The sequence below is a fragment of the Rutidosis leptorrhynchoides genome, chromosome 3 (genome assembly GCF_046630445.1).
Source record: "Rutidosis leptorrhynchoides isolate AG116_Rl617_1_P2 chromosome 3, CSIRO_AGI_Rlap_v1, whole genome shotgun sequence".
NCBI lineage: Eukaryota > Viridiplantae > Streptophyta > Magnoliopsida > Asterales > Asteraceae > Rutidosis > Rutidosis leptorrhynchoides.
Window position 1 is genome coordinate 190,826,217 of NC_092335.1, and position 14,164 is coordinate 190,840,380.

Consider the following 14,164-nt stretch of genomic DNA (forward strand, 5'->3'; position numbering starts at 1 on the left):
AAAGAATGAAGTGCTTCACTCTCTAAATCCAAACCGCCACTTGAACCATAAACACTACGAATTAATTTAACCCAAAGTGATTCGGTTTCGGTATGGAACCTCCACCACCACTTTCCCAATAATGCAAGATTTTTGCTCTTTAAAAGTCCGAAGTTTAGCCCCCCATTTTCATAGGAGGATACAGCCTTGGACCATTTTACCCATGAAATTTTTGAGTTTATTTCAGACCCGCCCCAAAAAAACATTCTCCTCACACTCTCAAGTATTTTTAGCACACTCGACGGGGCACGAAAGAGCGAGAAATAATACAATGGAAGGCTATTTAAGATCGATTTGATGAGCACCATTCTTCCCCCAAACGACATCGAACGCATTTTCCAACTAGAAAGTTTGGATTTTATTTTTTCAATCACCGGATTCCAAGTACTTAGTTTGTTCATTTTTGCACCAATAGGAAGGCCAAGGTACGTGAAGGGAAAAGTACCAACTTGACATCCCATGCTACATGCCATAAGTTTTGATTCATCGACACTTACCCCAATACCATAGAGACAACTTTTATGGTAGTTAACCTTCAATCCCGAAGCTAATTCAAAACACTTAAGAAGTTTTTGGAGGTTTAGGAGGTTTTCGCGGCTCCATTCACCTAAGAAAATAGTATCATCGGCATATTGGAGATGAGATATTTTGACTTTATCGTTTCCAATTTCCACTCCATTAAAGAGACCTTTTTCGTTTGCTGCTTTTGTAAGGATGTTTAGACCTTCCGCGGCAAGAATGAAGAGAAATGGGGAGAGTGTATCACCTTGCCGGATACCTCTTCCTAGTGAGAATTCCTTGGTGGGGGATCCGTTAACGAGTATGGATATTGTAGTGGATTTTAAACAAGATAGAATCCAAGTTCTCCATTTCAACCCAAATCCCATACTTTTCATGACTTCCATCAAGAAGTTCCAATTAAGGCAATCAAAAGCCTTTTCAAAATCGACTTTAAGGAGAAGGCCTTTCTTTTTTGCTTCTTTTAGATAGTCAATACTTTCATTCACTATTAAAGCTCCGTCCAGAATAAATCTCCCTTTTAAAAACGCGCTTTGCTCTGAGCCGATAAGATGTGGTATTACCTTCCGAAGTCGATTCGAAAGAATTTTAGCAATGACCTTGTAATAACTCCCGATCAAGCTAATAGGGCGGTAATCACTAAGTCCGAGAGGATCTGTTTTTTTTGGAACTAACGTGACAAAAGATGCATTACACCCTTGAGAGAACTCCCCTTTATTCCAAAACCACCCGATAGCATTAATAAGGTCGGTCTTTATAGTATCCCAATATTTTTTGTAAAAGTGCATATTAAAACCGTCAGGACCAGGCGCTTTGGAACTACCACACTCAAATACCGCATCTCTAATCTCTTTTTCGTCGAATGGGAGTTCTAATGTTGTAGCATTATCCGTAGATAGACATGGATAATTGAGATCTTCCATACTAGGTCTTTCCACTTCTAATTCCTCGAAAACACGCTTAAAATGGTTAAAGATTTCACCCTTCATGTCGTTAGGCGAATCGTTCCAAACCCCATTAATGGTTAGGCCCCTCATGTTACATTTGTTGTTCTTGCGGTTAATAATTGAGTGAAAAAACTTTGTATTTTCATCACCTTCAAGAGCCCACTTGACACGCGCTTTTTGTTTCATCATACTCGATTTCAATCTTTCCTTTTCCATCCATTTTTTCCTGTACCCCAACCATACCGTCCTATCTTCTTCACTTAGCAACTTGTTTTCAGCTCTTAATTCATAGTTTAAAGTTAGAGTTTTTAGACTCTCTATCTCATTATCCAAACCTCCAAATTTGCTAGAACTCCACTCTCTCAAAGCATTCTTAACATTTTTTAACTTGTTACGAAACATACAGTCTTTTCGATTGATAGAAGGGACAGGAAGGGACCATGAGTTTTGAATTATTTCATCTATTCCTTCTTCATCGAACCAAGCATCGAAGACTTTGAAAGGTTTAGGGCCAAAGTTCTTTTCTTCATCATTCATCATGATCGGACAATGATCCGAGAATTGTCGTTCTAAAGCCATCGCCGAAACATTCTTCCACATATTATAAAATTTTTCTGTAACTAGGAAGCGATCAATTTTACTAAACTTCAACCCATCATCACTAATTCGCGTAAAATTTCGGCCACCCAATGGGATTTCCATCAATTGGTTGTTAGATATAAACTCGTTAAACCTTCTTGCTCGATGTTCAATAAATTCACAATTAAGTCTATCCGAGTGCTCTCTAACCTCGTTGAAATCACCACATAGGACCCAAGCTTCGTCACTATCACCTAACAGATTAGACAGCGAGGACCATAACCTGATTTTACTAGCATCATCGTGGGGCCCATGTATGTTTACAAAATTTACAGAGGTATCTGTATCTCTCCATAAACCACGAATACATAGAATACTGTCACTGAGAATTTTAACAGTAGCCTCGAACAAATCTGTGTTCCAGATTAGTAATTGACCCCCCCAAGACCGACTCGTTCTTTTTGTATGAAATTACAATTAGAGGATCCCCATAGAGATTGGATCCAACTAATATTGACCTGCTTTAATCTTGTTTCTTGAAGAGCAAGGAAGGTTGGCTTTTCCTTCAATATCAGTTTACGCACCCACCCGAATTTATTTTCCGAATTCCCGAACCCGAATCCTCTAATATTAAGAGATAATATCTTCATGATAAAAACAGAAAGATACGAAAGAACAGATCATAACTTACTGGGGAGATTTCTTCTCCATCCATTTTAAGCCCAATTTGCTTCCGTATTCACGTACTTCCGCCGAGTTAACAGTGACGCTTGGATTATCAGATGAGTAACTGTTGTGTGAGCAGCCATCAGAGTCGTTCTTCCCATTTTCTTCCCTGGCACATGACGAACATTTAGATCTTAGGGTTTGATCATCTTCATGAATCCTTCTAGCAGTTTTTTTAATATGTATCATCTTAGAAGATGATTTCCAGCCGCGAATCTTTGCCCAGCAACAATTTTTCTTTTTACCATTCTTGTTTACAGTAGAGTTTTTATTATTGCCTTTCGATATTCTAGCTCTTTTGTCTTTCCATTCTTTTGTTTTACCCTTTTTGGCCTGATTTGATTTTTTAACAAACCCAGTATACTTATTGGAAGTGTTAATGGACTCAATCGAGACATGTTCATTGTTAGGCCCAACATTAGAGCCCATTTCATTTCCTACCAGAGTCTGGCCCATATGGTTATTAATTTGATCCATGTCGTGCATTTCTCCTTTTTGTCCGATGGTTTCTTCGACAAAGTTTGAACTATTCTCATCATTATCTAGATCTTTTTTTTCCCCCTCTTGGATTGGCTTAGGCCCCACATTGGTACGGTTGTCATTGGAATTCCCACAGCATGCCTGTCTGTCATGCACGCTTGTCTGGTTTACACTATTATCATGATTGATATCTTGGGAGAATCTACGGCTCCCAATGCTGTTGGACCCTCCATCCCCTTTATTGTCTGAATTTGATCTCCGGCCACCTGAATTACCGGAATAATTGCCTGTGTCATGAGATTTAATCGGACTAATGACTTTGTTTTGAGGTGTTATGGCTTCTACAAGGTCCTCTTCATCTTCATCCTGAACCTTGTTTAATGAGAATTCACTTTCACCTTCATCTTCTGAATTATCAAAGGTGTCATCGATATACTCATCGTCCTCATCTTCATTAGCATCGCTTTCACTGTTGTTTTGAACACAGTCATTTTTTTCTTCATCTTCATCAGTCTCATCATCTTTATTATATGAAACAACTGGACAAAAGCCTACAGTATCGTGTAAATCTTCTTTAACAAAAATTGAAACTTCTTTGTTATCAACCGTTAAGATGACTCTTTCATTGATAAGACTTTTAACTTCAGTAAGGATTATTGCCTGACCAGATTCCATATTTTGGTTCTCATGATTAATGGTGCAGTTTTGTAACTCAAGAACCACACCCCATAGCTTGGCTATGGAACTGAAAGCAGCTTCATTCCAACATATAACCGGCATATTACTGATGTTTAGTCGGACTATTCTCTTTAAACAAACATATCCATCCTCTAAGATCTTAACAGAGCTACACCATCGATGGATAGCGTTGTCCTTATTGTCTCTGACCTTTACTGCTTCAAACGTAGAATTGAATATCCATAGGACCTCCATACCTCCCAAATATTTGATGTCACAATTGATCATTCCATCCGCCCTACTTAAAGCACAAATCTGGGGAATAGATTTCCAATCGTTGAGGGTCCCAACTAGAGAACGTTTAGTTAGGTACCTCTTACAATCTGATTCCCTGATAGTTATTCTTTTGACCGCCTGTTCGTCTTCCCTTTTCCTATCATATTTCTCGTTAAGTTTTTCTCTCAGATCTGTTTTTTTAAGCATGTTGCGGAGATCAATAGAATGATTTCCAGCGACTTCACTATAATTTCGTTGATCGCGAAACGCGTTGCCCAAAGGTATGTTGGTGTTTCTGTGGACTTCAGCAGGTATTTTATCATCTTCAATGGGTTTACGTTCAAAGGCTTTAAAAATCTTAATTGGGTTTCCTTCAAACATGATGCCCGATAAGGATGAAAGAAGGATATCAGCATCATTAACCTGACAGAACCTCACGAATGCGAATCTCTGACCCCCCTTTAATCGTTTACTCGCCATGTAAACGTCACGAATCTCCCCGTAGGGTTTGAATGTTTGCCATAAATCTGATACAATCCAGGTTTCCGGGAAGTTGAAAAACATGTAAGATGTTAGTTGAGTTCCAAATAGCCTCTTCAGTCGGTCTCCATAGCCACCATTGAATCGATCTCTTTCAGCCGTGCCCGCCCGATGGTCTTTTCCGGTTTTCTCTCTCATCGCTCTCTCTCTGTCTAAAGGGTTATGTTATGGTTTGACATACATTGCTCTTCCTTAAATTTATTGTGCATATTTCTAACTTCTCTTACAATATTACTTCTCTTCATATTTTGTTTTAAGGTATGTTATCATATAGTATTCATTATTTATTTAATTTTTAATATTTAATATTTATTTAATCTTTAATATTTAATACTTATATACTAAAAGTGGTGATGGTTCCGTAGTTATATCGGATTGTTATATCGGATTGTCGTTTTGAGTTTGCGTTCACATTACAAACGGTATTTCAACTTCGACTATATTTACACAACGAACCCTCAAGTTTACACTTTTTCAAGGGTAAAAAGTGTAAATATATAATTTTATTAAAATAAAAGAAACTAATTCCACCCGAATTTATAAGGGTCCTATCTTCTCGCTCGGTGCGAGTTAAATTTTTCCGAGACCACCATTCAACTCGGAAAAATCTTACGAACCCAACGGGACTACTCAAAAAACGCTAAACACCTCGGGCTATCTCCAATACATTTCTTTCTGTTCGCCGCGAGTTAAATTTTTCCGACAGCACCGTTACACTCGGAAAAATTTATTTAACAAAACAAAACTAACTACGTTCGAAACGGATACTTTTTAAAAAACGCTTAATACAACGACATCTAGAACGACACTTAACACATGGGCCGTGTTCCCCTCTGTAAATACACAATGTTACGTTAAATATGAATACGCAGGCCGAAAGCCCCCACCGCAACGCGCGGGCCGGTCCAGACTAGTTAAGTTCAATTTTTATCATTTGATGCTTTCATTGCTTACCATGCCTCCCCGTCAATCCACTCCCTCTTTTGAGGAAACCATAGCCAATACCAATCAATCCCTTGAAACCAACAATCACCTACTCACAAACCTCCTGGATTCGATGACTAACCTTAATACCAAATTTGATACCATGACAGAAAACCAAAATTAATCAAACAGCCGCCATTACTGCCCTTCTCGAATCTCTTAATAAACAAGTTGCAACTCACATCATCGCCCAACCATCCCCTTCCAACCCACCACCTGTTGGTCAAACAAACGACAACAACATCCATCCAGAATACCGTAACAAATTCCACCCTTAAATCACCAAAAATCCAGCTTCCATCTTTTAATGGCTCCAACCCCCTCGATTGGTTGTTTCATGCCGACCAATATTTTACATTTTACAACATCCCACCCGCTCAACGCATCGCTTTATCCTCGTTTCATTTCAAGGAGAAGCTCTTAGTTGGTTTAAGTACCTTCACAATAATCGCTTGCTAGGAGACTGGCCTAACTTTACACGTGCGCTCGAGATCCGGTTCGGTCCTTCTACATTTGAAAACCATCAAGCTACCCTTTTTAAACTTACACAAACCACCACCGTAGCCGCCTACCAAGCCGAATTTGAACGAATTAGTAACTGTGTTACCGGGTTATCACACGAGGCCCTTCTCAATTGTTTCATCTCCGGTCTTAATCGCGACATTCAACGCGAACTAGTCACCCTCCATCCAACAACACTCCATCAAACCTATGAAGGGATTTGTATGATTTTTCATAAAACTATTTAGCAGCGAAAGCATGTACAACAATTTTTAAACCTTTCAAAAAACTCCCCACCAAGGATCCAATTGCATGTTGTTAAGAAAACTAAATAATAAATAGTGAGTTTAAAGACTACAACCATTGAAGACTTTGAACTTGAGAAGTTATGGATACTAAGAATACTAAGAAGCCAACGTAGCCTTCCTCTATCGGTAATCCACACGAAAACAAAATCTAATATCAACCGGATGCTAGTCCTTCACAACTCTTGAAAACAAGTATAATAAACAATTCTTTCTTAATTCTTGTTTTAAATCTATCTTGTATTCACAGTAGTCTTTCAAACATGAAAGAAAACGTAGAAGTTGTTAGTAACTAAAGAGAATAATACTTGCATGTGTGTGTTTTCTTACTTGTCCCAAAATGTACGAATGTTCTAATATATTTAAAGAAACACATTAGCAAGTCATGATGAAAGGCAATACTTCATCATTTCACTTTAAACAAGTCATCATGAAAGTAAATGCTTCATCATTTCACTTTAATAATATGACTTTAATAATGTATACTTATACATTATATAATTAACAAGATATAAAGAAGTAAGTAATATACTTGTTACTTACTCACATACATGTTTATGTAATTGTATTCATTCTCATACAATTGTAGTATTATCATTTATATTAAATAACAATGTCACAACATGTATAATAGGGTTGTAATATTCAAATCATATTCAAATATGTAATTGATATTTATTTGCTCATTGTGTGTGACCCTTTAGGTTCAAACGTCATTAGTAGTATAGACATAAGTTGTGTCTTGGGCATTAATAACCAACAATCTCCCACTTGCACAAGATTCAACGTATGTCAACACAGACAGTGGTAAACGTCTAGCAACATGCCACTGCCCCTAACAACACTTGAAAATGTGTCATTCCGAGAATCCATTGATTCTTAAGTTTAAACTTCAAATCAATATATAGGTAAGGTATCAGTTATCCCTTTGTTACTGACATCACGTTGAGCATGAGACATGGATAGTAATCAATCTCATATTTAGCTCATACATTATGTTACTCGATCAAGATTGAAAATGATAAAACAAACACCATTGAATATATCAACATAGTTTGAGCGTGGCCACGCATCTTAATCAATTTAAATCATCGAGGGGCCCGTAGATGTCAATCTCTCATCCAGATGAGAGGAACAAATCCCGTCTAGACTACACACGTCTCTCATGTGTCTCATATTATACTTAACAATAGCTTTTATGATTTCCTGACTAAAGAACAATGTTTGACTATGTCAAAGTATAACAATACTCACACTTAAGACCCAATATGTATCTACGGTCAAAGGATATAAAGATATTACCATTTTCAAGAATCATTTATGACATCGTTCCATGAAGTGATCTTGAAAGCGGGTCATGTCCAATGTTTATTCTTCAATAAACATAGGTAAATTTGGTTGCAACTCCCTTGCTCTACTTTCATCTTCATGAAAGTCAACCAACTTATTCACATTAGTCTTAACTCACAACTATTCCCATAGTTGTGATCGACTACGGACGTTTTTGAATAACGGGGTTATTCAAGGATTTAAACATACTAATAAAGAACACAACAATTATTAATGAGTATGATTATCTCCAAATACACCATATCATTTAATATAAATGTTGCATAAATGTTCCAAAATATCATAATACTAAATTACAAATCATTCTAATCATTAACATTACGAAACCCTATGCACCGAGCATGACCCTCGTGTTTTGATTGTGCCAAAGCCTTTTTAAAAGGATCAGCAAGGTTTTGATCTGTGTGAACTTTGCGAATACAAACATCTCTGTCTCCCACTATGTGTCGTATATAGTGGAATCTTCTAAGGATATGTTTGGTGCTGTGATGCGATCTAGGTTCTTTTGCTTGAGCAATAGCACCATTGTTGTCGCAAAATATTTCTATGGGGTCTTCTATGCTTGGCATCACCCCTAAATCAGCAATGAACTTTTTCATCTACGCAGCCTCTTGTGCTGCCTCCGATGCAGCAATGTATTCAGCTTCGGTAGTAGATTGTGCAACTACTTTCTGCTTAGAACTTTTCCAAGTTATAGCTCCTCCATTCAAGATAAAAGACATATCCAGATTGTGATCGTGAATCATCTCTATCAGTTTGGAAGCTAGCAACTGTGTAGCACTTTACAGTAAGATCTTCTTCCACACCACCATAAATCAAGAACATATCTTTAGTCCTTCTCAAGTACTTTAGGATATTCTTGATAGCCATCCAGTGGCTTTCACCCGGATTTTGTTGGTATCTACTCGTCATGCTCAAAGCATACGATACATCTGGTCTTGTGCATAACATGGCATACACAATGGATCCAATTGCAGAAGTATATGGAGTTCCATTCATTCGTCTAAGCTCATCGTTTATGCTAGGACTTTGAGAATTGCTCAATATTGTACCATGTGACATTGGCAAAAATCCGCGTTTGGAATCTTGCATCTTGAATCTTTTTAGAATCTTTTCAATATATACACTTTGGCTCAAGCCGATTAGCCGCTTTGATCTATCTCTATGAATTTTTATTCCTAGAATATAAGCAGCATCGCCAAGGTCTTTCATTTGAAAACACTTCCCAAGCCAAGACTTTACCTTTTGTAAAGTTGAGATGTCATTTCCAATAAGTAGTATATCATCTACATATAAGATTAAAAATACTACTATGCTCCCACTAGCCCTTTTGTAAACACATGGATCATCTTCATTTTTGATAAAATCAAACTCTTTTATTTTCTCGTCAAAATGAAGATTCCATCTTCTAGATGCTTGCTTTAATCTGTAAATGGCTCTTTTAAGCTTACACACTTTATTAGGATACTTAGGATTTACAAAACCTTCTGGTTGTTCCATATAGACATCTTCACTTAAGTATCCATTAAGGAATGCAGTTTTGACATCCATTTGTCATATCTCATAGTCATAATATGCGGCTATGGTAATGAGTATTCTAATTGATTTTAGCATGGCTACTGGAGAGAAAGTTTCATCATAGTCAATACCATGAGTTTGAGTGAAACCTTTCGCCACTAGTCTTACCTTAAATGTATGTACATTTCCCTCTATATCGGTTTTTTCTTGAAAATCCATTTGCTCCCAACAGCCTTGTTGTCAGGAGGTAGATCAACTAAGTCTCATACTTCGTTGTCATACATGGACTGCATCTCATCATTCATTGGCTTCATGCCATTTCTTAGATTTAGGATCTAATATAGCATCTTTGTAGTTAGTGGGCTCACTTTGATCCACTAAGAAAATGTCTTCATATCTTTGGGGACTATGACGAGGTCTACTAGATCTACGAATGTCTTGTGTTACTTCAGGTTCCTGAGCAACCAATTGTTCAGGTTCTTCAACAATTTGTTGATAGCTAGTGCCAACCTCAGGTGTGATATTTTGTGGTTCTTGAATTTTTTCAAGTTCTACATTACTCCCACTTGCTTTATTTAATAGAAACTCCTTTTCTAGAAAAGTTGCGTGTCTAGAAACAATTGCGTGTCTAGAAACAAACACTTTGTTCTCGGTAGGATTGTAGAAATAATATCCCATAGAATCCTTTGGGTATCCCACAAAAATGCATTTGACAGATCTGGGATCAAGTTTGTTGGAAGTTTCTTGTCGAACATGAGCTTCGCAACCCCAAACTTTCAAATAAGATAAATTTGGAACCTTTCCATGCCATAACTCATATGGTGTCTTATTTACCTTTTTGGTTGGTACCATATTTAGTATGCGAGCAGCAGATAATAAGGCATAGGTCCAGAAAGATGGAAGAAGTGAAGTATGATTCATCATAGATCGAACCATATCAAGTAGGGTTCGATTCCTCCTCTCAGAAACACCATTATGTTGTGGTGTTCCGGGTGGAGTACGTTGTGAAATAATTCCACAATTCTTTAGATGATCGTCAAACTCTTGACACAAGTACTCACCTCTTCGATCCGATCGAAGAACCTTTATCGTTTTGCCTAGCTGATTTTGAACCTCATTTTGAAACACTTTGAACGTTTCAAATGCCTCATGTTTATGTTTCAATAAGTAAACATAACCAAATCTACTGAAATCATCAGTAAATGTAATGAAGTATCTTTCACCATTTCTTGACATAGTTCTAAAAGGACCGCATACATCGGAATGTATAAGTCCCAAAAGATCCTTTGCTCTTTCTCCGGAACCGGAGAAAGGTGCCTTTGTCATCTTCCCGCTTAAACAAGATTCACATACATCAAATAACTCAGAGTTAGTTGATTTTAAAATTCCATCAGATTGGAGTTTGGTTATGCGTTTCTTGTTTATGTGACCAAGACGACAATGCCATAGATAAGTTTGATTCAAGTCATGCTTGGATTTTTTGGTGTTTATGTTATACATAGAACTATTATTGGATGAATCTTGTATGTCAACTTCATATATGCCATTGTGAGGTCGTGCCTCAAAATAAAAAACATCTTTATTGAAAACTGAAATATTACCAGTAGGAAAAGCATACGAGTATCCAGATTCATACAAACGTGCAGCTGAAATAATGTTCCTAGTTAGACTAGGTACATAATAACAATTATTTAATATTAAATACAAGCCATTTGGTAATAATAGTTCATAAATGCCTATTGCTACGACCGCAACATGTGCTCCGTTGCCAACATGCAATATCAAATCGCCTGGTTTCAGCATCTTAATCTTTCTTAGTCCCTGCACATTATTACAAATGTGAGTTCCACAACCAGTATCAAATACCCTTGAATTACTAGAGAAAGGAAATAGTTCTATCATATAGATACCTAAGGTGCTAGCATTGCTAGCCTTTGTCTTTTTCAGCTCTGCAAGGTAAGTCGGGCAGTTTCGCTTCCAATGACCAATTTCTCCACAATGGAAACAAGTGGCATCTTTGGCAGGTTTTTCTTTCTTCTTGACAGAATCCTTTGGGACAAACTTTTTGCCTTTGTAGTTGCCTTGACTCTTAGGTTTGCCTTTACCTTTGCCTTTAGCTTGCGACTTCTTGATTTTTCCTTCCCGAATCATGAGGACTTCAGAGGTTTTGGATGGAATATTCTTCTCGGCAGTCTTAAGCATTAAATGCAACTCCGAGATAGATTTCTCCAAATTGTTCATATTGTAGTTCAATACGAACTGGTCATATGACTTTGGTAGTGAGTTGAGGATCAAGTCTATTGCCAATTCAGGACCAATGGAAGATCCAAGCCTCTCAAGTTGATCTATGTAGCTCTTCATTTTCAGAACATAAGAGCTTACAGATGTCCCCTCTGCCATCTTGCATGCGTGTAACGCTCTGACAGTTTCAAAGCGTTGTTGCCTAGCTTGTAGTTGGAACATTTCCTTTAGCTGCTTAAGCATCTCAAAGGCATCATGATGTTCCAGGTCCTTTTGTAAGTCTGGAATCATGGTGGATAACATGAGGCATGCTACCTCTGTGGAGTCATCCGTGTGTTTAGTCCAAGCATCTCGGATGCTCTCAGTGGCATTAGCAGGGGGTTCCTCGGGAACTGGTCCATCAAGTATATACGACTTCTTTTCGACTTTGAGAACAATTCTCAAATTACGATACCAGTCTAAGAAGTTTGTATCATTGAGTTTTTCCTTCTCTAAGACAGATCTTAGAGAAAGGTGGTGAACGGGTGTAGTTGCATTGGGTGACATCTACAAAATTAACAAAGTTCTTTTAGTATTTTAATATTTGATCCTTTAATAATTAATTACCTTAACTTTCTTATGAAAAATTAATTTGTTAAAGGCTAGAATCCAAGTTACATTTAACCTTGAGTGGTTGGCTGATGCTCTCTCCACTAAGTTTAAATCAACAAGGGAGGTAGCGATTACCAATTGCAAGTCTAATACAATTTCTATATCTTAATGGGATCCTTAACAACAATTGTCAACTGGTATGTTTAATCCCATCTATGCCTTGGGCCTCTTGTGTTTGGCTGATGCTCTCTCCACAAGAAGCAACAATTAAGTTGTCCTATTTAAAAACTATGATGTTCGGCCCAAGACTGTCATGGGAATTGCGAAGCACCATCTCGGTAATCACAAGACGACCGTAGTGGTTGGCTGATGCTCTCTCCACAACGATGTATAAATGACAAGCGAGTGTCTTAAAAAGGATGGCATAAACTTACATTTTAAAAGGGATTTTGTGTTTTGTATTATTTCAATTTGACAAAACATTTCGTATAATAATTGTTGCATGCATTCAACAATATATTATACGTATACTTTAGATAAAATCATATTTTATATGTTGGTCTTGAGTTTATAAAATCTCTATTTTAGTCACTCAAGGCGTGTTCAATTTTTAACTAATATCCTATATTAATATGTATATATTGAGCGCGCTAACTTAAGACCAATTTTAATTTTTAATAAAACTCATTTTTATTTAAAACTTTATAGAAGAGTTTGGTTTAAATTTATTAAATTCATAATTTATTAAATTTCATAATTTTAATGTCAATTTTGAGCTTTATGTAAAAACTCCTTTTTATTAAAACTCATTTTATATTTTTATGAAAAACCATTTTCAAAATTATATATAAATTTACCAAACTCTTATTTGTGTTTGATTTGTTAAAAAAAAATATTTTTCTAGCATGCAAATATCCTATATTCAAACATGCAACATACAAACATAAACACAACAATTAATAGGTGCATAGCCAAGCCTTTTCCTAATCAGTTTTCGTGAGCCAAACGAAGGGACCGGGTCAATCTAAGGACATAACAAATATCCATGCTCCATTGTGATGTCTTGAAGCTCCCACTTGCCTAATCAACGTTTGGTGTTGCAAATGGCTCCAAAATTGCTTAGAACTTCATCTTGAATTTTCTTCATGTCTTGTTACATTTTTATAGACAAAATATACAAGTCTACACTAATACTTTTACATCTCAAAAATAAACAAAACATGAAAAATAAAATTATTACAAACCATTGTAAATGAAAGAATAATTACAACTCAATCGATTTTCAACACAACCAAACATCAGAAAATGGTCTAAAGGCTTTCTATGTACCATGCAACTTAATATATCAACTAGTATATATATATATATATATATATATATATATATATATATATATATATATATATATATATATATATATATATATATATATAGCAACTTCTACAACCATACATGCATGTAAAAGGAATGGTTGTAGCAAATAAAATAACTAAGTTGCATTTTAGAAATCTACAACTTTTTCTTTTTAGAAAAAAAAAAGTTGTTCATTTCTAATAATAAGAACAAGTTCTTATTGTATATAACATAAGTTTCTTAACACATGCAAAAGCGGCTCTTGATACCACTTAAGGGGTTTGTATAAAATTTCTTAAAACAATTTAGCAGCGGAAGCGCGTACAACAATTTTTAAACCTTTCAAAAAACTCCCCACCAAGGATCCAATTGCATGTTGTTAAGAAAACTAAATAATAAATAGTGAGTTTAAATACTACAACCTTTGAAGACTTTGAACTTGAGAAGTTATGGATACTAAGAATACTAAGAAGCCAACGTAGCCTTCCTCTATCGGTAATCCACACGAAAGCAAACTCTAATATCAACCGGATGCTA

General features: G+C 36.4%; 1 protein-coding gene across 1 annotated transcript; it reads right to left on the reverse strand.

Moving 5' to 3' along the window:
- Window positions 1-11,246: 11,246 nt before the first annotated feature.
- LOC139900709 (uncharacterized) lies at window positions 11,247-12,229 on the reverse strand. The gene is made up of 2 exons (XM_071883469.1): window positions 11,353-12,229; window positions 11,247-11,263 (listed from the first exon to the last, which is right to left on the reverse strand). The coding sequence occupies exons 1-2, from the start codon at window positions 12,227-12,229 to the stop codon at window positions 11,247-11,249; spliced, it is 894 nt and encodes a 297-aa protein (XP_071739570.1).
- Between the last annotated feature and the right edge of the window lie 1,935 nt (window positions 12,230-14,164).

Bases quoted from the DNA above. Each gene is read 5' to 3' on its own strand.
- LOC139900709 (XM_071883469.1), bottom strand. From the start codon at position 12,229: ATGTCACCCAATGCAACTACACCCGTTCACCACCTTTCTCTAAGATCT.